Source organism: Falco peregrinus, chromosome 14 (genome assembly GCF_023634155.1).
Source record: "Falco peregrinus isolate bFalPer1 chromosome 14, bFalPer1.pri, whole genome shotgun sequence".
In the NCBI taxonomy this organism is placed as follows: Eukaryota; Metazoa; Chordata; class Aves; order Falconiformes; family Falconidae; genus Falco; species Falco peregrinus.
Window position 1 is genome coordinate 2633950 of NC_073734.1, and position 24269 is coordinate 2658218.

The following is a 24269-nucleotide window of genomic DNA, read 5'->3' on the forward strand; positions in this document are numbered from 1 at the left end:
GCGTTTCCCGCGGGGAGGCTGCTGTCAGCCCCCCTGCGCTCCTTAAGCGTCCGCTAGTGACACCGGGGACAGCGTCACGCTTCCCTGACATCAGAGGCTCGGCTCCACGCCTCGGAGGCGGCAGCAGGCACGAAGCAGTGTCTGATCTATAGATGTGCGAGGACGTTGTTCTGAGACCAGCCCTGCGGCGGACATGGCCGTGTGCTGGCAGCGGCACCAGAGGAGCGGCCCGGGCTTGTTTGCCAGCGGCGGGGGGGAGACCCCAGACCCGTGTGAGGGGTCACGCGGGGCGGGCGGTGCTCGGGCGTAAGGGGCGCAGCCGCTCGAGCCCGAGTCCCGGAGTTCGGGGTGGGAGAGACTTTGACGTGTGATGGGGAACGGGAACTGGCGAGGCCCCGCTCCGGGCAACTTCTCGTGCTTGCCAGGATCTTCTATCACATCACAAACCGATGAACAACGAGAAGCCGCGCACTCGTAGGAGCTTGCTGGCGGCACCAAGACAAGCAAGGGCGCCGGGTGCGAGGCAGGGCGAGGGGTACGTTTAGGCAGAAGGTGGAAGGGCTGCGCAGAGGGCGGTGGGGCAGGAGTTCCTCCACCACCGGCCCCCCGCAGTGAGAACCGGGCCGGCTGCCCGGTCTGAGGCGCCGGGCGCGGCAGGCGCCCCGGGACGGCTCGGCCTTTGCGGCTGGGGACTGGGCACGGCCTTTCCCCGCAGGAGCTCGCTCCCCCGCAGCCGATCCGCCCGCCCGGGCCGAGGTCTCGGTGGAAGCCTGCGCCCCCGGCGGCGCCCCGCCCCTCCGGCCGGCCCAGCAGCACGCCCTCCCCGCCGAAGAGCAGTGCCGGCCGGTATCACCGCCCAGGGGCTAGCCTGGGCCCCGGGGGCGGCGCCGCGGGGCGCGGCAGGTTGCCAGGGCGACCGGCACTGCGGACGGCCGGTGACGTCAGCTGCGGGTGCGCCGCCGCCACGCCCCCTGCCGCCGGGTGAGGCGCTTCCGGCGCGCGGAGCAGTGCGTCATCGGCGTGCGCCGCGGGGAGGGGTCGGGCCGGAGGTGGCCGCGGGCGGCGCCGGGGCCGATGGGGGTCGCGGAGGAGGAGCCGGGCGATGGCGGGTGAGCCGCGGGCTGTGGTGGGCACCGGGCGGGCCCGCCGTGGCGGGTCGCGACGCGACTGCGGCGCCTCGGATTCGGCGGGGTGGGGCGCGGCCGTGGCCGGGGGTGGGGCCGGTGCCGGCGACCGGGCTCGGGCTCTCGTCGTCCCCGGAGCCGGTGCCGCGGCCCCGGGTAGGGCCAGGGTTCGTCGGCTCGCTTGTTCTCGCGGCCGGGGCCCGGGGCCGCCCCCGTCCCTGCGGCCTGGTGGCTCCCCCCGCCGCCGGGGCCCTTGGCGGCTCGGTGGCGGGGCCGGGACTGACGACTCCCTCTGTTCCTGGCGCAGGTGAGGCGGTGGCCGGGAGCGGGGATCCGGGAGCCGGCGTGTGGCAGCCCCTGCGGGTGCCCCCATGAACGAGCGTCGCGGCCGGGGCTGCCGGGACACCACGGGGCACCATGAGAGCAGGCCACGAGCGGAGCCAGGAGTGCCTCCCGCCAAAGAAGCGCGAACTTCCTACCGCCAGCACCGGCACCGAGACAGGACGTGCAGGGCTTGCCCAGGCCTCGGGCGAGGGCCCCGACTGGACCCGGGCAGCGGGGCCAGGCCCTGCAGCTCTGCACTATGGCCCTGGCGAGGCCACGGAAGCAGTGGCAGGGCTGACGGTGGACCAGTATGGGATGCTCTACAAAGTGGCAGTGCCACCCGCCACCTTTTCACCAACGGGTCTGCACTCCGTGGTGAACGTGAGCCCTCTGCCTCCCACCTTCAATATGACTTCACCAATAATCCAGCACCCAGGGGTGCCCTACCCCCCCATCCACTACGCACAGATCCCTCCAGCGTCCCTACAGTTCATTGGCTCGCATTACACAGTGCCCTATGCTGTCCCTCCTGGCTTCCTGCCTAGTCCTCTCCTGTCTCCTTCCACCAACATCACCGCCTCCCATGTCCCCCACTTTGTGCCATATGCCTCTCTCTTCACGGAAGAAGCCGCTCCTTCCCCCCAGACTACCTCTCCTACCCACACCTTCAACAAATCTGCTTCTGCAATCTCTCCTTCTGGCCAGATGCAGCACCATGCTGGGACCCAGCCATTAGATATTGCACCAGGTAGAATTCCTGTTTATTATCAGATGTCCCGCTTCCCACCAGGGTATTCTGCATATGAGACACCTACAGCGGGCGGAAGCCCAGAGTCTCTTCAGCAAGACAGTCAGCCGAGTTCAGAGGTAGCTGCTGCCAATGGTGGACAGAGACATCTGGAGCATAGTGTGGTGAGGAGGACCAGTGAGGCTGTGGACTCTGCCAGCAGTAAAGCTGAAGACTGTCTGCCAGGGGCTGTAGCGGGATGTGTGGTCGATGGACAGTTCCTTTCAGGTTACCAGACGTTGGGAACAGAGGTCTCTGTGCCAGCTCACAGAAGCACCCCAGACACCGATCTGGAGGTTCAGAGGGTGGTGGGGGTGTTGGCATCTCAGGATTATCATATTCTGGCAGCCCAGAGGAAAGATGACCCGAGCCCCTTAAACCTTTGCCATAATATCCCTGATCAGCAGGGGGAGTCAAAGGACGTGCTGAGGAACCCAGTGGAAAGGGCGGCTGCTGAGAAAAGCCAGTCCAGGAGTCCGTATGTAATGTCCCCTGAAGAGCCGGTTAGACAAAGACAATTAACCAAAGGAATGGTGATAGCCAACGGCAAGCCAGTCCTGGTTCCCGCTGCATCCGAGCCCACCAGGTCTTCCACTTCAGAAACCCTGGTGAGGCGGAGCCCGGACGCACAGGCTGGAGGAAGCGCACTTGAAAAGGACCTGGTCCAGCTGCAACCACCCAGCTCCTCACACTTGCCCTCTCACTTCATGAAAGGAGCCATCATCCAGCTGGCTACAGGAGAGCTGAAGCGGGTGGAGGACCTGCAGACTCAAGACTTTGTTCGCAGTGCAGAGGTGAGCGGGGGCCTGAAGATTGACTCCAGCACCGTGGTGGATATTCAGGAAAGCCAGTGGCCCGGGCTTGTCACACTGCATTTTGTGGTCGGGGAGCAACAAAGTAAAGTGAGCATTGATGTGCCCCCAGAGCATCCCTTCTTTGTGTATGGCCAGGGCTGGTCCTCCTGTAGCCCAGGCCGGACTGGTCAGCTCTTTGCTTTGCCCTGTCACAGGCTGCAAGTGGGTGATGTCTGTATATCAATCAGTTTACAGAGCATGAACGGCAGCTCCGCTTCTCAGGCTAACTACCCTCTCACAGATCAGTTGCTATCTACTAGGGAGAGATCTGAAAGAACAGCTCAGGGGTCAAGAGAACCGTCTGACAGAGCTGCTGAAAGGAAGAGCCACACAGATAGGGACAGTGCAGCCCAGAGCTCTCCTGTAGAATCCTCTCAGCCTGAGACTGGCAGTCAGCACAGCTGGACAGCCCCAGGCTTCCAAAGATACAGCATGCAGGCAGAGGAGCCTCGGCCCTCTCTGCTCCGTCCCTCTTTCATTCCCCAGGAGGTCAAGCTGTCTATTGAAGGGCGTTCAAATGCAGGGAAGTGATCCCTTTGAGGCTGTGAGCTAGGGCATCCCCTGTAGGTGAGCCTCACCATCAGGTGGAGAAATTGCACAGACTTTGTGACAGGTTCACCAGCAAGGCTGCTTTCTGCCCTGCAGGACTGGGTTTATTCCAGTTCAGTGGCTGACAAGTTCCGCTTGGGGAATCAAGAGGGCTCCAGTGCCTCAGGGAGCAGCAACAGGCTAGCTGGGGTAGAGAACAGGGATGTGCTCATGAGCTTGCGATGGGAGCATTCCAGAGATTGGAGGGTAGGGCTTTCTCACACCTCCCTGAATAACTTGATTCCCTGCAGGGCAGGGTCTAAGCATTCAAGATGGGTTGGGAGATGAGGAGGGCAGACATGGCTTAAAGTAGCAGATAAAATTGCTGAAGATTTTATTCCTCCTTTCTCATGATGGGGAGAGATGGGTCCCCACTGGAGTTTAGGGGGCTCTACTCTCAGTATCCCTTTTCTTCACACATGCACTTTAAAAGGACCGTTCACCAAGGGAGCTCTTGAGGGTGGGATGGAGATGCTTCTCTGGTGGTTCTGTTTAATGTCTCTTCCACTGAATCCAACTGCTCTTTCTTCTTGCATAGAATGTAAAGATTTGAATGAATCACAGAAATTCAAGAGGAAGGACCAAAAGGATGGGTTTGGGTGTAGGTGAACAGGGAACTCAAGCACTTGGGATGGGACACAAGTTGGGACGGGAGACATCAGTAAAATACATTTAATTATTTGCCACCAAATTGAATCTTTCTTCCCATGTTAATAATGATTTTTTAAAAAGCATCTCTTGGGCTTAGAGCTTTTGCAGAGGCTTAGCCTATGGATGAATGGGGTTGGGGTTTTTTGGTTGGTTTTCAGGCTTTGGTTGTTTTGGTTTTTTTTAAAGCCGGAGTAAAATATATTCAGCATTCTCTAAGGAAGGATGGATGACTGTGAGATGACCGAGACTATATTTTGTAACTAAATAAGAAGAAAACTTTCCAGATGGCTAATTCTTCCCTGCAGGCAGTTTCCTGAATAAGCTCTAGACAAGAGACAAGTGTTTGTGCATGTGCAGGCAAGGTACAATGTTTCTGCTAAGTACAGTTCTATGATTAATGTAGGGACTCTAAAATTATCATGGCATCACAGGGCATTTTGGGGTGGTTTTGTGATAGTTTTTCTGATGCTTTACTTCAGAGTTCCTCTGTAGAACAGCACGGTAAAATCAAGAGTAGTCTTTTTCATGGTGAGATTTAATACAACTGTATATTAATACCTCATTATGGTAATAACACTCCATTCAAGTGAAGGCTCTAGTAGTTAGACTAATTTGCCCTCTCTGACGGTGTGTTATGACACCAGCTCTAACTGCTTAGCTAGAATAAAGAATAGTCACTATTATGTTGACAATAAGAGTCTTCACTGACTTGACTTCTTGAATTAAGTATTTCTTGTATTAAGGTGCCCATCTCTGTGTTAGGACCAGGCTTTTAAGAGGGTCTCTTTCCAGTGTGCAGGTCCCTACTAGAGTCCTGATGCTGCTCCTGATGTTCAGCATACCATTTTCTGTCTCCCTTTGCTCATCTTCCTGAAGTTCTCTGTCAGGCATGCCTGATGGCTAGGGCACTGCTTTTCCTTCCCCGAATGGCTTGTGTGTCAGCACCTCTCCTCAGCATAGCTGTCCTTCGGTCAGCTTGCAGCAGTGGTGTCTCAGGGCTGTTCTGCACGCTCTCCAGGAACGTGACCTGCAATTGGCAGGCTTCTGTTGGCTGTGTGATGGAGCAGTGCTCCGCTGGCTATGAGGCAAGTTAGAGAGTCTCCAGAATGTCCCTTCCATCTGGGTTGTCAGTCCTGTTTCCCTAGCACATTGCTAGCCTTTTTTGTTGCCTTTGAAATGCCTGCACCAGGACAGTTTCTTTTCAGGCCTTAGGGAGACATGCGCTACTCATGCCTTCAGTGTTTGTGCCTCACGGGGGTTTCTCCAGAACAAGGATGCTGCCTATATCACATGTAGCTTCCCCCAGATGACACTGTTTCCAGTCTCATCAGCTGCATTTGAAATGTATGAAGTCACAGTGATGCTGTCATGTGAAGATTCTGCCTCCTTGCATGCAACAGCTGTGGGAACAGATGCTATTTTCATGGCACTGTTTGTCAGTAAAATGTACTGTCTGGGCCCAGGTGCCTCATCACCTTGTGTGTTTCACAGTTGCTACTCATTGGATTCTCCCACGCGAAGACCTCGATTAGTGTCAGTTAGTACTTCATGCTCAGGATATCCAGGGTGTCTGTGGCCAAAGGCAGAAGGCAGAGGAGCCCAGGTTCTCTTGCCTGTTCTTTGCATGGTGCATGCAGAGGAATTCAGAGCTGTGGCAGGCAGCTAAGAAAGGGATCTTGCCTACATACGGTGTGTGAATGTAGAAGGGCTGGTTGCACACAGAGGGAGTGTCTGAGCAGCTGAAGGGCACAGAGCCCCTCACATGCATCTTTGAACACTGAAGTCTCTTGTCTTTTGGAGAGAGGGTTTGGAGAGCCTGCCTTATCTCATGTGTGTTACTGTAACTACTACTAGATCTCAGTTGCACTGAACAGTGCTCTGAAAGGAAAGACACTGATGTATGAGGCAAGATGCCATGTGGCTAAAATAGCTTTGTACTGTAAGCAGCTGAAGGGCTGTGAAGGTGCTCACCCTGGTGTTTACCCAGCCGCTGGCCTGGACTTTGGCTCACTGCGCATCTCTTGAGTGCGCTCCTGAGCTCTGTGGAACATGCCAGGGTGAATTTGACCTTGGTGCTTCTATCCAGACTCTGTGTCAGTCCCACTGTTGTGCATGTTTCAGCTGCCAGCTCTTCCATGGAAGCAATGGTTTGGGGCACACCTTGTGGTGGGGCATTGATACGAAGAATTCTGGCATCTGGGCGCTTGCCCCAGAGGCGGTGGGTGGGGGGGGCAGCACTGGCAGCCCTCTAGCCCAGCTTGGCAGTACTCATCGTCACTGGAATCTGTCCTTCCTGGGTTGGGCTGTGTTGCTCTGCACCCTGTGTTGGTTGCTGTGTTGAGCATTGAGGCTCTCCTGAGATAGGGAGTGTTTGAGACAGGCTCTGCTGTAGGCAGAAAGGCTATGAACGAGCCCACGGAGGAAGCTTTTCTTTCTTAGGTTTACTGGGAAAGGAGGAGATAAAGCCAGGAAGACATTGTGGAATGAGATGGTTATCTGGGCTTTTCTCCTGGCAGAGATGTGACAGGCTTATCAGAGAAATATACTGTTTTCCTGCTGCTGCTGTGAAGGGGAGGAGAGCTGTGGTCTGTCCAACCTGGAGGAGGAGGCCTCCTGGCCTTGGTTTTATCCAGCTCACACTCTGTGGCAAGCGTCTGTAGGATGCAATAATGGGTGTCTGTAGCCATCTGTCCTATCTCATGAAACATTCCTAAAGTCAGCTGCCCAGCAGAGGCCTGGCTTGTTTCTAGGCTATGCGTACACTTGCTCCAGGAACGTGAGACTTGGTCCAAGCGATGAGCGCTCATCACTACCAGACTATGCAGAGGAAGCTCTGTCTGGAAAGAAGGAAAGCTGCAGAGGCCCCTCTGCCTCCCCTTTCCAGCAGGTGCGCAAGTATAATGCACTTTTCTCATTAAGTGTCCCACCCCCATCCCCTGTCCCCACCCCACACTTGAAGTCACTTTCCCCCGTAGAGAACTAACAATCCTTGTTACTCAGAAAACTACAGCAGCTTGAGTAGCCCAAATGCTAGTTCCTGCCCACAGCAGTACATGTGCCTTTCCCTAGCATCACTCACAACTGCTCTTTGTCTTTCAGGCTGTCCTAGGGCCTGAAACTTTGCAGAAGCTGCTAAGATGGCTACGAATGCACATTCTGTACAGAGTTTGGCCCAGGGTGTGTTCTACGTATGGCTTAAAATGCTGATGGTCAAGGCCCTTCCACGGTCTTCACATCTGTCCATGGAGGACAGGACTTGCCCCTAAGGTCCTTCTAGGCTGCTGCCACCCCACCCTGCAAACGCACCCATGCACATTCTAGTTGTTTTCCGCTTTCATGGCACCTTAGCGCCAGGGGAGGGTCTGCCCATGCAAAGCAGAGAAACAGACATGTCACACTGGGGGAACTGGCTGGGCTGCCCTGAGGCAAGGAGGTCTTTGTAGATAAGTGCTGATCCCTCAACTATAATCCCAGTTATGTAATGGCTGTATTAACATGTAACCAACCGCATTGTATCTAAAGCCTTAGAACTAGTCAGGTGCTCCCCTCCGACCTTGTTCCTGCCCCTTTCCTCCTACCTGATCTTTAACAAAGCATTAATAATTCTAAGGATAATCTCTATTTTGTTGTGCTTTTTTTGTAACTGTTTTAAATAAATCAATTTGTACTGTATATTTGTACTTTTGGTGAGATCCTTTTTCCTGTTTTACCATTTTAAGTCTGTACTTGGCTACACACAGATTGTATTTTTATTGTTAATGCTCTTATGAATATTGCATTTAACTTGTTGACTCTGTAAACACAGTATATATCTATATCTATATATATATATCTATATATAAACCAATAGCTTTTCCTTTGGTGTTTGAGACTTTTTGCTCATCTGTATCATAATTGATAATTAGGATGTGGCTTCTCTGCTCTTGCACAGAGTGATCTGGAGACTTGTGGCAAGGGCAAGGTAAAGGCTGTCTGACAGATGGATTATAAGCCATAATTCTGTGTTGAAGTGCTTTTGCTGTTATGTGATGTTTCCTGAACCCCTTGGAATAACGGTCAAGTACCAGTGACACTGCAGGGAAAATTCGGCTGCCGATGGCAGAGTGAAGCTACATCTCTGTTGGCCAAGCAAAACACCCAAGGCAGAGTAATAGCAAATGCTGCAGGATGCAGACTCTATGCTGGTTTGAGTATGAAAATGGACAGAGGCAAGAATAGAGAGGTCAGTTCAGAGAGCAAAGGAGGATATAAGCATGGCAACACAGAACTGAATAGATCCTTTCCAGATCTGGTGCCTTTTCCCACAGTGAGAGAGGCCAGGATGACTCCTGGATATAAGTTCTATGTGATGAATCAGATGTTAAAGCAGCCTCTGTAAGGTGAGGAAGCAAGATGTTACAGTGCCATGTGGAAGAATGTACCATTGAAAAGATTAAATACTTTTTGTAGCAAGTGTCCACAAGGCTGTCTGTAAGGTTGGTTTGTTTTCAGAAAAAAACAACCAACCAACATTATGCACTTTGAAGGCAATTATTGTAAGCATTAACTAGGGTTTTAAGGGACTTAAAAGTGTTTCAAACTGAAAAAAGAGCGAAAAATCAGGTTTCTATGTAGTCTGGCCAAAAGGTTTTGCTTCTTGTTTTAACATTACTCTTCTGATCTCAAGCAGGGGTCTTGTGGTCACCTCTTCTGACTTAATGCAGAGAAACAGCCATCAGAGAGAAGGTAGTAGCTCCCCGTGTATTTAGACCACCATGTAACTGTACTGCAGACCTTAACTGGAAATGCTCTGGAAGCAGTGGGGGTCTTAAGGCCACAAAACATAGATGTGTGTCACACCAGTGTTTGGTGGGCTGGCGTTTGGAAACCATAAAGCTACCACATGCATTTTTTTGATGCTAATTCTTGAAGAAACAGAATAATGGAGAGTATACCACCCCTTTGCCTCCCCCTGAGTCCTTCTGTGCTAATGTTTAAATGCGTCTACATTTGATTTCCATAGTGTATAGTTTCATAATGATTTATAATAGCAGTGGGGACCTTTTCATACAGGTACAGACTATGATTACATTTTGCCTTGGCTACCTCTTGAATAAACTAAAGAAGGCTTAAATTCCCTACTGCCTGACAGGTTTTTCCAGACGCAGTTATTGTAGCTTTCCGTGGCTCCTCCCCAGCTCACCTCTTTTCCACATTCCTCTCGCTGATTTTGCTGCTGCAGTATGGAAGCAAAAGCAACTTTCTTTTCTACCTGTGTGGTTCTGTGTACGAATGGTCCTCCCCTCGCCCCACAGTGTTACCTGCAGTGACCACTGAAAGTCACTGTTAGTCACAGAGGAATTTACTATGAGAATAAGTAACTGGAGTGCAATCCATGGGCCTAGATGAGCAGCCTTGCATTTGGCTGTATGGAAGTGGTTGAATCAGCTCAGCTTACTATGACGTTGCAGAATGGCTGAGGTGGGAAGGGACCTCTGGGGGTCATCTGGTCCAACGCCCGCCCGCCCTGTGGGCCATCTACAGCCAGCAGCCAAGGACTGTGTCTTTTAAATACCTCCAAGGTGTGAGACTCCACAACCTCTCTGTGTAACCTCTCCAGTGCTCTGCCACCCACATAGTGAAAAAGTGTTTCCTGTTGTTCAGGGAGAACCCTCCATGTTTCAGTTTGTGCCCATTGTCTCTAGACTTGTCGCTAGGCACCACTGAAAACAGCCTGGCTCTGTCTTCTTTACGCTGTCCCCTCAGGTATTTATAAACATTGACAAGATTCCTCCCTCAAGCCTTCTCTTATCCAGGCTGAACAGTCCTAGTTCTCTCAGCCGTTCTGTGTAGGAGAGATGCTCCAATTCCTTCCCTATTGTAGTGGCCCTTTACTAGATGCTCTCCAGTATGTCGGTGCCTCTCTTGCACTGTGGAGCCCCGAACTGGATGCAGCACTCACCAGTGCTGAATGAAGGGAAAAGCAAATCCATACAGCACTGGAGAACTGACCTACCCTTACTGTTTACCATTCAATGAGCTCTTTCACTTGCAAACCTGAAATGCTGTTTAAGTGAAAATTAACTTGTGAGTAAACCAGCAAACTTGTTTGCTGTTTGCTTACCTCAGTCAGCCTTTCTGTTAGTGTTTATGTGGGGTATCTTAGAACAGGAACTCAGTTTCCTCTTAGTTTTTCCATGGATGCTACTGCAAATAAGCACATAATGATAGCGTTAAGAGAAAGGGTGTGCATAGCCATTTCCAGGGAGACAACATCCTCCTTTGCTTCTTTTTTCTGGGCACAAACTGCAAGGGATTTACTCCTGGAGGAGCTGTGGGCTATCAAAGTCCTCAGCTTCATAATTCATGCTGCAGTAAACAAAATCCCTTTTTAGTGAAGTAGGCTTTCACCTGTGGCAGAACTGCAGCAGCCCAAACCCATCTATGGGGAAAGGGTCCAAGAACAGGGCAAAGCACAACAGGTAAAGAAGGGGACTAAACAAATGTGAGCATTAATTTATTTTCTCTCTGTTCACAGGCTGTGACTTGGCCCCCAGAGCAGTCTGTATCCTCAGAATCTGCTCCCACCAGAGCTACTTTGGCAGACATCTCTCAGCTCCATTATTCTCCTATTTCCAGGAGAAATCCAGAACCATCTGTCAGGGAGAGTCAGCCAGGGACCCACAGCAGCCTCCTGAATGTCGAAGGCTGCTAGTGCACCTGTGGCAGGTGCAGCAGAAGTGGCACAGTCCTTGGCTGTAGCTTAATGCAGTGCACTGTTGCTCTGCTCCTCAAAGGTCATTTTGCCCAGCAGCTGGCTCTCCAGCTCCACATTGCTCACTGGCAGCTGGAAAAAGTTCATTTCAGCTGCCAAAGCAGCCATGGCAGAGGGGTCCTGGCCAAACTGTGCCCGGAGCATCATGTCCATTTTCTCCAGGCGCCGCTTGAGCCTCTTGGCCTCACGCTCCCGGATGAGCCGGGCCTGTCGTTTCTCTGGGGTCTCATTTGCACGTTTCAGTCGCATGGCTTCCCGGTCTCTCTGCAGCCGCCGTGCCCTTTGCTCATCTGTCTCTTGCATGCGCTGCAGGCGCTTAGCTTCTCGATCCCGCATACGCCTCACTTCCCGCTCTTCAGGTGTCTCATTGTCCCGCCGGCTCTTCTTGGCCGTACGCTCCCGCTCCAGGCGCTGCAGCCGCACTTCCAAGGGCTCGTTCTGCCGACGAAGTGCCCACTTTCGCATGCCAGGTGTCTGTGCCTCCAGCAGCTTACGATAAGCAGCACAGTTATTGCACACTAGGAGGATGCCTGCAGGATACACAGGGGTGTGAAAGGCAATGTCTTTCCCCTCAACACTGGAGGGGCCCTCGCTCTGTGGTGCTGGCAGGCGATCTGCACTGAGCACCTCTGGCAGCTTCTCGCTGGAAAGCAGAAAGAGCAGAAAGTCAGAGACTTGGTGCTGATGGATGAGCCCCATCTCAGACTGCCCAGGGGGCTGCAGTGAACAGTGCCTCTACTACAGCCCATAACAGAGGCCTCTGCTAAACCATTCTTGCCCACAGACATGTCTGAATATCTAAAATGAAGCAACATCATATGCAGGGGTAGGAAGCAGGTTAGCCCAGAGCAGTGTCTGGGTTGGAAGAGCACAAGAGCAGCAATCAGCCAGCAAGTTGCTCCTCCCCATCATATCTGGATTTCTCCCTTCAGCCCTGTTCCACTGGTCAGTAGATAATCCTTCACCAGGCAGGACACAAACAAGGAACATTTTGGTTTCTGCCTGTAGTCCCACTCTGGAAATGACGAACCCATCTGGGCAGTACAGACCTACTCTGATGGTTTGCTGGGCAAGGGAAACAGTTGATTGTCCTCCAGTGACTGGAGACCCCAGTGCTTCCTGCACAGCTCTAGTTCTTCACAGAACTAAGGAACACCCTTTTAGCAGCACAGCCCGTGGAGGTCTTGGCAGGTGATGCAGAGCTGCAGGCAGGAGGGGATTGAGGGAATCTCACTCACTGGGGGTGTTCACAGCTCTCCTACAGGCCTCAGTGGGTCCAGAGCCACGACTTCTGTGTCATTCAAGGCAACCCACCTAATCTTTAATGTGGGTACCCTAGCCCACTCACCAGCCAGGCTGACCCTGACCTGTTGAATGTGGCGTGGCTGGTGAAGCGTGCTCCACACACTGCACAGTTTGACAGCTGGTCCTCTGAGTGGATCAGGAGATGTCGCCCAAGGGATCCCGGTGAGCTGAGGGCTCTGCCGCATACAGGACACATGTAGCTCTTGGCACTCACCACAGCTGCAGTGTGCTGCAAAACAACCACCAAGTTGTTAGTTACAAATTGCCCAGCTCCCTACCCAGTCTGAGGCAGGCTCATCAGATAATGTAAATTACTCAGTTCAGCCTCTTGGAATGGGAACACCTTGCCACTAAACCTCTGTCTGTCAGCTCCTAGACCAAGCTCAAGACATTTGGGGTGTCACAAGTCAAACAGCAAGGAGGAAACCTTTCTACAGCTCCACTCCAGTGCAAGAGAAACAAATAAGGCCAAAACACTTGGATCGTAGGACCTGACCCTTGTTTTCAGAAATGATCTGAGGAGCTGCTGTTGCTCAACAAAGCACGACTGGACTAACAGCAGGAAGGATGCTGGTGAGGAAGTGCTTAGATGGAGACAGTCAGCTGGTGCAGGTAAGTGGCCAGTTCAGTTCTGCTTCATTCCTTCTTTTATAGAATTTGATGTGCTGTGAAGAAAGTACTGACAACAAAACCTGTGAGATTCCAGCACAGATTTCCTGCAATACTGGAATCATTTCAGAGGAACAACAGCTGTTTTCATAGGTAGGAACTGTAATACAGCTACAAAATAAAGAACTGGGTGATTAGGAGGAAGGTTTCTCATCTCACTGAATGATGCAAAAATTGCTTCCCTATTTAATCTGAAGGAACTGCCTAGTCTTAGCCTGCAACTACTTGCAGAGACTACCTTGGGACAGAGTTGTGTCTTCCAGATCTGCAGACTGGTGCCTTGTTGATTGTTTCCCCAGAACACCCTCTAGGCGCAGTTTACTGCTGTAAACTTCAATCACATCCTAGCTCGAAGCTCAGTTCAGTGACTGCAAAGACCAGAACAAAGCCATACTGTGCTTTGGGCTGTTTCTGGATTTGGGGCTTAAGGCCAGAGATATCCCACAGTTGGAACCATCCCCTACCTGGTATACATGAGCAATAAGCTGCTCTCTGCTTCCACACTCCATCTGGCAGAGGGGGCACTGTGACAGTCCCACCATAGGGTCAGCATTCAAACTCTCCGGCACCTACAGAGAGGAAAAACCACTTTGATGTAAGGTGCACAGATCTCACACACACACACAGAGGCATACCACACCCCTAATATCTAGTCAACACCGAAGGCAGGTCTTAACCAGATCAAGTGCTGCGTGCCCAGTCCCACTAGGGCTGGTTTGTGCTCCTGCAGTCTAAAACTTCCTTTCTGTAGCCTCTGAGCAAAACTTGTGCTGTCTCTGGGAGGCCTCGTGGCCTCCACTCACACCCAGGCTCCCACCGGCAGAGTGGCTCTGGTAGGCAGGGCTGCTCTGCAGCAGAAGGGAAGAGGAAGTCAGCCAAAGGCACAGGGGGCACGCTCCACACAACCATCTCAGCCAGCCAGGAAAATGGCAGTTTGTGCCTGCTATTTCCAGTTCCTGGCAGCCCAAGAGCTCTTCATACCCTTTCCTCATTCCAGGAGATGTTGTTTGGAGGAGGCAGGAGGGAAAAGATGACAAGAAACCATGCTGGGGAGAGGAGGCATTTAGACAGTGCCCTTCTCCCTCCCTGGGAGGCTAAGGTGAGTGCAGAGCCAGTACACACTTGCCTCATTTTCTCTCATCAGTGGGGTTCCAGCCACAGGTTGTTCTGCATTTTCTAATTCTTTCTTCACTTTCACCATTGAGCCATCCTCCTCAGATGTATGGGAAGAAACTTCATCCTGGGTGGTTTCCTCATCATCACTGCCACCTGGAACATGCAGAACAGTTATTCCAAGTGTCGGGACGCTGAGGGTACTCATAGGCCTCAACTGTCCTGACCAGCCTGACCTAGGGCCTCTACCCACCCCCTCCAACCAGGGCTCCATTTAAACTCAGGCTGGGGCACTTCAGGGCCTGCAGTGCTCTGTGGAGTCCCTGGGCCTGGCCTGTGGCCCTGCCTTCCTTGACAGGCCCTGGACTGTCAGCTGGACCTGCTACTGTTACCACCTTGCTCTGGTAACTGGAACTGTATCCCAGTGGTGAGGTCGTTGCCCAGTTTGTGTTGGGGTCCTTGGCTCTGGCATTGCTTTCCCCTAGGGAGCAGCCGTGCTCTTGCTGTTTGCTGATAAAGTCCTGCCCAGAAACCAAGGGCTAACCCAGATGAGGAAGAGGGAAAGATGGTCCTCAGAGGACCCCCACAAGCTGTGCAGCACCTAGCCTCACCCCTTGGCAGGGTCTCCCCAGTTTACTACCTTGCCATTATTGGAAGGGGTGGAACTCACTGCTGCTGGAGTCGGGGTCTTGCAGTGGATGAATGGCTGGCCTTTGGTCCCCAAGAGCTCCAGGAAAGTTGTTTTTCATCATGGCTTGGCGGGCTTGCTCCTCCAGCCCTGCAAAGACTTGTTCCCCTAGCAGCCACAAGGACAAAGAGTCAGACTGGTGCTGTTCCATTGCTTTCACCACTAAGGCTTGCCAAGAACACAACAGGCGTGGGGCTGCTCACCTGCGCTGTGCAGAACCTCTGAAGTCACCTCTCAGAAAGCATTTAAGTAACCTCTCTGCTTGCCTACTCTGCAACACCAGCCTCTTGTACCTGCTGATGCGAGTCCGGACCCTGTGTGTAGAACAGTCTTGCTAGTGGAAATGTCCAGCATCAGGCTGCTCTGGGCATACTCTTTATATGCCACTCCAGCCGCAAAAAAACCCCCTGTGAGATCCCATATATCTGCCATATGTAGACAGGTGGCTTTCTCTGCTACCAAGCCATCTGCCAGCAGAGCTATAGCACAGCTCTAGGCAGGGGAGGAAGCCACTCGGGGATTATGACAGTATCCCAGATCAGGCATAGTGCTATACGGCTCTTCTAAATTGTTAAGCCCCATTGCTTGCTATAAAAGGCAACTTACACAAAAATAGTATCTCCTTGAGTGCCTGGCACCTCATCTGCTCTCCAGTGACCCTAAACCAGGGGTTGTCCTTGATATCCTCGGTCACCACCTTCTCTTCCAGGAGGGCTGAGGACAAGCTGCCCTCCAAGAAGGTGCTTGTGCTCAGAGCTGGTGTACTCCTCCTTACACGATGGATAACTTGCTTCATTACCTCCCCTTGCCCAGGAATGACTCTGGCTAAAATAAATCTCAGTGACAATTCATATGCTCAAAACAAGAAAACTAAGGGAATGAACCCAGAAAGCTGACATGCTTGTTGAGGATAGCTTACAGTCTGTTTTGTTGAAAGACACTGATCACTAGTATCTCAACAGGTGTCAAACACATTGAAAGGAGGCAATTATTTGTTCTTCTCAGAGAGAAAACTTCTTACAGCAGTCCCAGCTAAGGAGAACTTTTGGTTCCAAAGAATAACGATAAAAGGTAACCATTAATTTTCACATTAAATCAAGTGAATGGCCTTGTTCCAGGTGTAGCTGTGATTTACCTCTCAGTAGATGAGCTGGGACTGCCTGGGACACAAGGTGTCAAAAGTTCCCAGTGGGTTAGCTTTTGGGTTAAATTTTATCAACTAATTTTTAAGTTCTCAAGAACCACTCAAAGCATAAATGCAGAAATGCTAAAGAAAACACAGTGCATTTTTCACATAAAACGAAAGTCAAAACGTATTTTCAGGAGAGAATTGTACCTTTTAGTATAGGGCCACAACTGGCATCAGTATAATCAGGGAATTGAATTCTCGACTCACTGAAAGAGCACCAGTCCTATTAAAAGGACAGGTACGTTCCCATGTGCTAAACTGTTTCAGCCAGCTTTGCCCTATATTCATACTCGCTGCCTTTCTGGTGCTTACCTTGCAATTTCCAGCAGTGCTTTAAAAAGCAGTAATTTACAGATTTCAAAGACCTTCAGAAGTTTTACAGAGACTGTGGGAGAAGAGTTCTAGTTCCCAACATCCCCATGGAGGTTTCCAAAAGCATTTGAAGGCATTTATTATTCTGTTTCAGAAATGTAAGAAAGGTTTCTGTAGAGAAGACTTGAGAACACAATCCATGCAGGCTGAAGAGAGGTGCTGAGGAGCACCCTAAGTCTACTCGTCACTGAAAGCGGCAGGTACCATTGTGATTGCTGTGACACAGGTACCCTCATGAGAAGCTATTCCAGCACCGAATGGTTTTCGTGACCTGGAGTGCAGCTCTTATGTCTGGACCACCACCTCACTTTGATGGGACTGAGATACAGACTGTACTAACAGACACTGCAGAATGACAGTGCTGCTCCAAGAAGCAGATATCCAGAGACCACCAGGATAAAAGCCCAGAGACCAAAGAAGCATTGCAAGACAAAGTATAGTGAAATGAGGAATCCTGCAGAACACAAGACAGATGTAAAACTATGGTGGGAGACATACTACCTGTGGCAGTTACCAAACGGGATTCCCAAACACCACTGCAACTGCTAGTGGAAGCAGTTACGTGTTTGTTTGCTTCCCCCTTTCCCCTTCCAGATGGTTTGTTTCCACTGAGCAGCAGCCTGGAGTCTAATGGCAGGTGGGTTCCTGCTCAGATAAACCGACCGTGCAGTCTGCAGGATTGTAAAAGCTGTGATCTTTATATAAGGTGACCGAGGAGGGAACTCCTCCTATCAGTAACACTAGCATCAATCACAACTAAGACAGTGATTGTGTCTGCCAGTGGCCTTTCTGTACAACACACCCAGAACCCAGTTAGCACTGATTCAGTGCAGTGCAGAGAACTATCAGCTTACAGTCAAAAATGCAAACTGTTAACCAAACCAGTGCTGTTAGCCGATGACATCTTGTGCATTCTCCACTAGCCTGCATCTAAAAATGCATCATGGCACTGGGAAAGGCAAACTTTTAAAAATGTTATCTTTAGCTTATACAAAACTTCTTACATATTAAACTAACGCTGTCTCCAAAAGAACTTAGGGGAGATTGTCCTGTTCATCTACTGATGGACTAAGTCCTACTTTGATGAAGCTTAGGGCTTCAATGTTTGACAGGTACAGGGTTATACTTTTATTGTTTCTGCACATACATGCTCACATACAGGCACTTACACCCCCACCTCCACCCCGCTTTGAATACACTTCCATTCATTTGGAAAGGGAGTAAGACAGGCAACAGCTTTAAGATCACTGCCATCAGTAAAGGATGTTATGCTCAATAGTGAATTCACAGACTCTTCTCCAGAAGTTTCTTTATTAAATACAAAAAAGGGCTGCAGGCTGACCACAACACCAAAACAAGTCACTGTATTTGTTTTACAAACAGCTAGAGACGTAGGACAGTGAAAGATCATACAAATGCCTCTGCTTTGCATTCCAGTTCTCTCCATAATCTTGTAAATGAGTGGGATGCCAGATGAGCAGCTGTGGAGGAAGGGGGCAGCCCTGTGGCACTGTGCAAGAAGGGCAGTTATGACTGCTAGGATCTGGCGGTATATCAAATTGGTAGCCAGCAATGACTTTTTTTCCTGAGCCCTTCCCTTCTTGAACTGTATGAATGCAGGATAACTCTCAGGTGTTCTGGAAAATAAACACACAAACAAACAACCCCCACCCCAAAATCCACAAATCAAAAGAAACTGCATTGTTCCCCTGTCTTCCTTCCTAAACAGAAAGGTCTCTCAGAGATGAGCCACTGTATTCCCTCCTTGTACATCAAATTTAAAGTCCCTGTTCATGTAGGTCTTCTCTGTGTTCCTTTCCTGGACCTGAAATTTGCAAGTCTTTCCACCACTGTGGATCTAGTCCACCTGCCCCATCGCTATTCTGGGTTGTCCACACTGCTGTAGTGGTTACTGAAATGAAAAACAACACAATTGAAAGAGTTAACAATGGCAGCCCACAGAGCCCTTTAAGAACCAAGGATTTTGATGCAAGTAACATTTCTGCTCGGTTTTGAATGCTGGGTGCTATTTCTTGTGAGATGCTTTCTCTTCAAACTGGGAATATTATAGACAGCAGAATTCAAGGAACACTGAAGAGCAGAGAATGTGTGTGTGTCAAAGGGAGAGGGAAGGAAATAGAGGATTAATGGGATATTTGGACCATGATAAACAGATCCAGGAAGTGGGAATTAATTTGACTAAGAAAAGCTGTTCTCAAGAGTTTTAAAATAAGCATCACTTGCAAAGGGTACAAGCAATAGAAAGAAAGCCAGCTCATGGGACAGCAGTGACAGAAAATAAAAGTACACACTAACACCTGCAGCAAATTTTTGGCAAGCACGAGAACAGTGAGTAGCCTATAACTGATGGAGTGCAGCAACGGATGGGCTTGAATGCAAGATCAGATGAACTGCTTACAGAGATTTGATACTTTTATACTTTAGACTCTGGGAGAAAATACAGACCAAATTGAACCAGTTAAGGTATCTCCACAGGAACAACGTAACTGCATTGTATTTTTCAATTCAGTGTGGAATGGGCAATGCAATAGGTGCATTCCATTACGACAGTTTTATTTGTTACCACTTTATCAGGTGTATTCTTCATGTACCATGTGGCAAAACAAAATTAAATTAAGAGCCATTTATGTGCTGAAGGCCTGCCAAAGGGGAAATGACTACAATTAAAACCGCAGAAGGACTGGCCATCATGCACAATGGGACTTTTGTGATAATAGTGATTTTCATCACTGTTTCTGTATTATTTTGCATTTCCTTACACATCAACTTCTATTTAGAACTGTTTTGACTTATAACCACACAACTTCCCAGCTGGTTGCTCTGCATGCCAAACAAAGTGATTCTATGCTAAGTGAGGGCAGCAAACCATGTTGTGAAAGCAAGGTTAAATGAGGGCCATGCCAAGCCTGGAAAGTATCCCTGGAAAGAGGTGGCACCGAGCAAGCCAGGAAGAGGAGATCTGCAGCTGTTGCCCACCCTAGTGAATCCAAGAAAGAAGATAACATGGAGTGGCCATGCAAGGAAGAAGTAGGCACTGTCCTCCCACAAATCTGTCCAGTTAGATATTCACAGTGGTATTTATGCAAATCCAAAAAGCACTTTCCCAGCCCCATAGCCTGCCAAATCAGACCCCAGCTGCAGATAACTGCATAAAAAGCTGCATACCTGCTGTCCCTTTTATTCCTTTCCTCCCAACCACTTCAGTCCCTGTGAAGAAGTCTCAGTAACGTGTCTGCTATGTCTCAGCCTGACTCCTCATTCTGCTGGCTCACCCAGTTCTTGGAGCTGATGCTCTCTCCGATTATCCTCGTCAGTGCACTGCATGGCATTTCTGGGCCCTCCAGATACACAGCAGGCTAGGTAGACAAAGAAGTCCCAACGATTTGGTGGTGTTCATCATAAGACAAGATCTTCCATCCCAAGTTGGAGACATCATCATTGACATGTTTCTTGTATCTTTTGGTCCCTTTATTTTCTTGTGGTCCTACTTGCTGCTCCTGATGGCTCGTTGAACAGGTCCCAGAATTCCTCTCTGTGGCACACCAGATGCCATAACCTCAACATCATGCCCACTGGTAGCATGTTTGTCAGATAGCTTCCCCTGAGACCAAAACTAGAGATACAATCACTTGTATTGTAGATAAAAAACCCAGCGTTCACTGTGAAAACACCGCACAACTGAACTCCATAATACGTATATAATAGTATAAGTTTCTGAAGAATATAACCTTTACACAGTGGGGTAAGAAAGCAGCCTACCTAAACACCATGGAAAGTCTACCTGCACCATTAGAGGTGTTGCACCCCTTGGTTTCCATACATGAGAGACTGTGACTCTGTATGTCTGATCTAAACAGCAGCCCCAACATCTGGGCACTCTCAAAAGCAAAAGTGTGTGGACATAGCTGTGTTACTGGCATCATAGCACAAAACACAGGACCTGTCAAATTTCTCTAAGGAAGACAGTTCCAAAGTCATTACTGTACCATCAAGCAAATCAAAGCTATGCTCTGCCCACTGCTGAACACAGCACCCAGAAGCAGGAATGGGAGAGCACAAGTCAGTGCAGATGCCAGAAGCCACACCTCAAGACTCTTGAAGGCTGGCCACCACAGAAAGCTTTGTCAGCTCTCCCATGCCTAGCTCTAGCAGCCAATGGGGCTTTCAAGTCCCAGACAGAGGTAATTCTCCCCAATACACTCACCGAGTGTGCAAAGTGTTAGGCTATATCACATTGTATTTTCCCCTAGTACAGAGAACAGCATGCATAGACTCCTGTTGCTGTACCCATGCAAAAAGGCAGCACAGAGAAAGAAATGCACAGAGGAAGAAATACACAGACGTGCAAGCCAGCAGCATCAGCAAAGCAAAGCAGTGTTAGAGCTGCAGCATTCAGCTCTCTGTCCCATACTCCTGACGGCTACTGCAGCTTTGCAATACCCACAGCCCTCTCATCAGCCTTGCTTTCACATGCCTACAGAGGCAGCAATTTTTCCTCATTCCAGCCCAAATGTCTCCAGCCACAAAGCTGAGTACGAACAAGGGCACAGAGCTTCAGTCCCCCCAGCTTCCCTCTGCTGTGATCAGTCAAAAGCCATGTATGTGCAGTTTCCCCTTTGCAGCCAAACAACCATCTGTGTCTCCCAGTTCCACTAACATCCTGCTGTAGCCTGCCTGAAGCACTGATGTACAGCATCTTAACCCCTTCACTCTCAAACAGACACCAGGGTCTTGACAATGCTGGAGAAACAGAGATCTGTCCTATCAGCTCAGCTCAAAAATGATCTGACAGATAGCATTTATCTGTCCAGTAAATTACTTAGGTGCTGCCCATTCCCTGCAAGAAAAGAGCAAATGGCTTCATCTTTCACTATCTGGTAGGAAACTGAGATACAGTGAGCTTCAGTAACATGTCCAAGGCCAGTCAGCTGAGTCTGTGGTAGGGAAAAGATCAGAACCCAGGACTTCCTGGGTTTCAGCCATGCCTTTGAACTTGCCTAGAACTTCCTTTGCTACCCAAGATGGGCCAGAGCCCTGATGTCACATTTCTTAGTATACTAACTCGCACTTGTGACACTGTGAATGCAAAGCACAGCTGCAGGCCCTGCACATACACACCTACCTTTACAGCATCAGTTGTTTGTTCAAGCCTATCCCTGTCCTGCCATGCCAGGACACAGCCAGCTCCCCTGACGCACAGAGCTCAGTTTCTCTTCTTACAATCCCTAAGACAAAATGTGAGTAACCACCATTCCCCCACAAACTGTACCTTTCCACCATTCCCCCCCTCCCCATTTCACTCCACAACATTCCAGCTAAGGCAAGGATCCCATGTTGCTATGTAACATAATACTCACAGTGAACTTTGTTAGGAGTGGTCTGTTTCCGACGGGACATGTTTCCCTGACCTGGAAGCACAGAGTGTTCGTTCCCTCAGCAGAGGGCTCACCTGAGAAGAGAAGAGCCTGTCACACACACTACTGGAACCTTGTGAGCCTCCAGCCAAATGCAGCTGGCTGTCTCAGGGTCGTTCCCCACCCATCTGCCCACAGGGCTCATTCTTCATCACCACAGCCATATTCAGTGTCAGCATCCAACACAATCCACAAGCGTTTCACAAACCACCGTGTGAAGGCAGTCCCACCCAGTTCTCAAGCAAAATTGTAAGCAATCCTGTCCCCAGCATACAAAAAGCTGAGTGCCCCACTTCAAGAGTGTGTGCAGTCTCAGTCCAAACACCATTCCCCCTCCTGTCTGTTCCTATGGCCAAGAGGGCAAGAGCCTAACCAAACCTGCAGACCCTGCCCCACCTCTGCCCCTCACCCAGAGAGACTGAGGGGACAGAAGGCCCTACCATGCCCAGAAGGCTGGTGTCGGGCACCGGACCGCCCAGCTCAGGCAGATAAGGGAACCAGCTGCCTGATGCCCACAGATCCAGACATGGTGGCGGCAGCTGACAGGACAGTGTGGTCAGCCCAGGGACAGGTCTTGGCCCAGAGAGGTGCCTCTCAAAGAGACTGACCTCACCCGCCTCACAGGCAGGCACAGGCAGAGGGAAACAGCTGTGCTGCTGCACCCTCCCTGCTGCCTGGACCTCCCCAGGCAGGCAGGGACAGGGACAGGCAGGTGGGGACAGACTGCCTGCCCTCACATGGGGAGGGACCACCGAGCCCACTGCATGTGGGGCAGGGTGCGCAGCCCTTGTCCCTCGCAGGTGGGGACACACCAACCTCCTCAAACTTTACAAGGGAGGAAACACCAACTCCTCACCCTCAGACTGACTGAGAAAGGAATCAATCCCAACAGTGCTCTCAGACAGACAGACTGACAAAGGAGGAGCTGAATCCATCTCCCCCTGGAAGGACAGACACAGGGATCCCATCAGCCTCCCCAACAGACGGACACAGGGATCCCGTAATCCACCTCAGACAGGCACAGGGATCCTGTCATCCACCTCAGACAGATAGGCACAGGCATCCCATTAACCTCCCACTGACAGACGAACACAGGGATCCTGTCAGCCTCCTCAGAGAGGCACACACAGGGATCCTGACAGCCTCCCACCGACCGACAGACCCCGGGATCCCGTCCCCCTCCTCAGACAGAGGGATCCAGCCGGCAGTCCCAGCACACGGGAGGCGGCAGCTGAGGGATCCAGCCCGCACGCGGATGGACACACAGCCAAACGAAGCCCGCTCCACCGGCAGAGGCCCGGGTGGGAGAAGCCAGCGCGGACCCCCGAGGGTGCCGACGGACGACCGAGGGATCCAGCCCGACAGCCAGCCCGGCCCGGCCTCTCGCAGGCAGCGGCACCGACGCTGCCGCCCCTCAGGCGGACGGCGGGATCCGGTCCCGGCCGCGGCCTGGCGCGCCTTACCCGGTCCCGCTGAAAGGCGCCGCGGAGCCGCAGACAGACAAAGGGCCGCCGGACAGACAGACGGGCAAGATGGCGGCGCCGCCAGAGCGCGCGGCGCGGGCACGGGCGCGGGCACGGCCCCGGGAAGCCCCCGGCACGGCGCGGGAAGCCCCGGCACGGCAGCGGCGGTGCCCTGCTGGCTGCCAAAGACCTCGCCCGCAGACCCCAGGTGCCAGTTTTTGCACGATCTGAAGCATCTCACCTGGTTTTCATGGATCCGTCCTGGCCAGCAGCCCCCGGCCGCCCGCAGGAGGTCATCCGTGCCAGCCGCGGGTCTCGCCCACCCCGGCGGGCAGCGCGGGAGCGGCGCCGAGTCCTGGCCCCCGCCGCTGGCGGCTGTCGAGCCCCGCGCCGGGGCCGGGAAGCGGCTACCCTGGTGCTACCTGAGCTCACCAGAATCGCACTCACCCTGCAAGGTCAAAAATCACGATTTTACTATTAATTTAAAAGCCACCACGTGCGTTATGAACGCCTGCATCCATTTAGAACTGAACCGCCCCGCACTGCGGTGTGGGAGCCTCTGGGTTACTTCCCCTCAGGCCCAGAGCCCGCCGCCTCTGCGGGGTCTGCGGGCAGCGCCGGGGCTTCCCGCCGGCCCGGCTTACCCTCGAGGCCGGGCCGCGCCGCCCCGGAGAAAAGCAGCGGCAGGACTGAGGCCCCGGGACCGGGCTCAGCCTCGGCCCGAACCTCCCTCCCGGAGCTGCCACCGCCGCCTGGCCCTCGGAGGGCCGGAGACCCCTCCACCCGCGACCCTGCGCGCTGCCCTCAGCCGACCGGCTCCCGTCCGCTGTAGAGGCGGGGCTCCCGGCACGGAGGAGGGGGAACCGCAGGCGGAACGCCGCGCTACCGGAACCTCCACGCGGGGGCCGGGCCTCAGCGGACTCGTATCCGGGTGGTACTGTACATAGTCACAC

The 24269-nt window shown here is 51.8% G+C and overlaps 2 protein-coding genes across 11 annotated transcripts; one reads left to right on the plus strand and one right to left on the minus strand.

The window, feature by feature from the left end:
- The first annotated feature begins 1004 nt into the window (after window positions 1-1004).
- On the plus strand, window positions 1005-13513 carry ATXN1L (ataxin 1 like). 5 transcript variants are annotated; one of them, XM_055819177.1, is made up of 3 exons: window positions 1005-1109; window positions 1432-3029; window positions 12757-13513. In XM_055819177.1, exons 2-3 carry the CDS (start codon window positions 1542-1544, stop codon window positions 12880-12882), a joined length of 1614 nt encoding a protein of 537 aa, XP_055675152.1. In that variant the 5' UTR covers window positions 1005-1109; window positions 1432-1541; the 3' UTR covers window positions 12883-13513. The 5 variants fall into 5 exon arrangements, with proteins under 5 accessions (XP_055675152.1, XP_055675151.1, XP_055675150.1 ...); XM_055819176.1 differs by lacking the exon at window positions 12757-13513 and adding an exon at window positions 10846-11022; XM_055819175.1 differs by lacking the exon at window positions 12757-13513 and adding an exon at window positions 7428-8192 and having other exon boundaries at window positions 1432-3137.
- ZNF821 (zinc finger protein 821) lies at window positions 10812-24149 on the minus strand. 6 transcript variants are annotated; one of them, XM_055819186.1, is made up of 10 exons: window positions 23961-24148; window positions 23558-23764; window positions 21797-21888; window positions 21562-21664; window positions 15061-15171; window positions 14840-14965; window positions 14183-14325; window positions 13521-13625; window positions 12450-12616; window positions 10812-11725 (listed from the first exon to the last, which is right to left on the minus strand). In XM_055819186.1, the coding sequence occupies exons 6-10, from the start codon at window positions 14919-14921 to the stop codon at window positions 11071-11073; spliced, it is 1152 nt and encodes a 383-aa protein (XP_055675161.1). In that variant the 5' UTR covers window positions 14922-14965; window positions 15061-15171; window positions 21562-21664; window positions 21797-21888; window positions 23558-23764; window positions 23961-24148; the 3' UTR covers window positions 10812-11070. The 6 variants fall into 6 exon arrangements, with proteins under 6 accessions (XP_055675161.1, XP_055675162.1, XP_055675158.1 ...); XM_055819187.1 differs by lacking the exon at window positions 21562-21664; XM_055819183.1 differs by lacking the exon at window positions 21562-21664 and having other exon boundaries at window positions 14840-15171; window positions 23961-24149.
- Between the last annotated feature and the right edge of the window lie 120 nt (window positions 24150-24269).

What these genes read in the sequence shown, in the direction of transcription:
- ATXN1L (XM_055819174.1), top strand. Translation starts at nt 1,542, where the DNA reads ATGAGAGCAGGCCACGAGCGGAGCCAGGAGTGCCTCCCGCCAAAGAAG.
- ZNF821 (XM_055819183.1), bottom strand. Translation starts at nt 15,008, where the DNA reads ATGGAACAGCACCAGTCTGACTCTTTGTCCTTGTGGCTGCTAGGGGAA. An exon ending in AGACCCCGACTCCAGCAGCA is followed by an intron (nt 14,326 to 14,839) that starts GTGAGTTCCACC and finishes TGCATGTTCCAG; the next exon opens with GTGGCAGTGATGATGAGGAA. An exon ending in CACTGATGAGAGAAAATGAG is followed by an intron (nt 13,626 to 14,182) that starts GCAAGTGTGTAC and finishes TCCTCTCTGTAG; the next exon opens with GTGCCGGAGAGTTTGAATGC.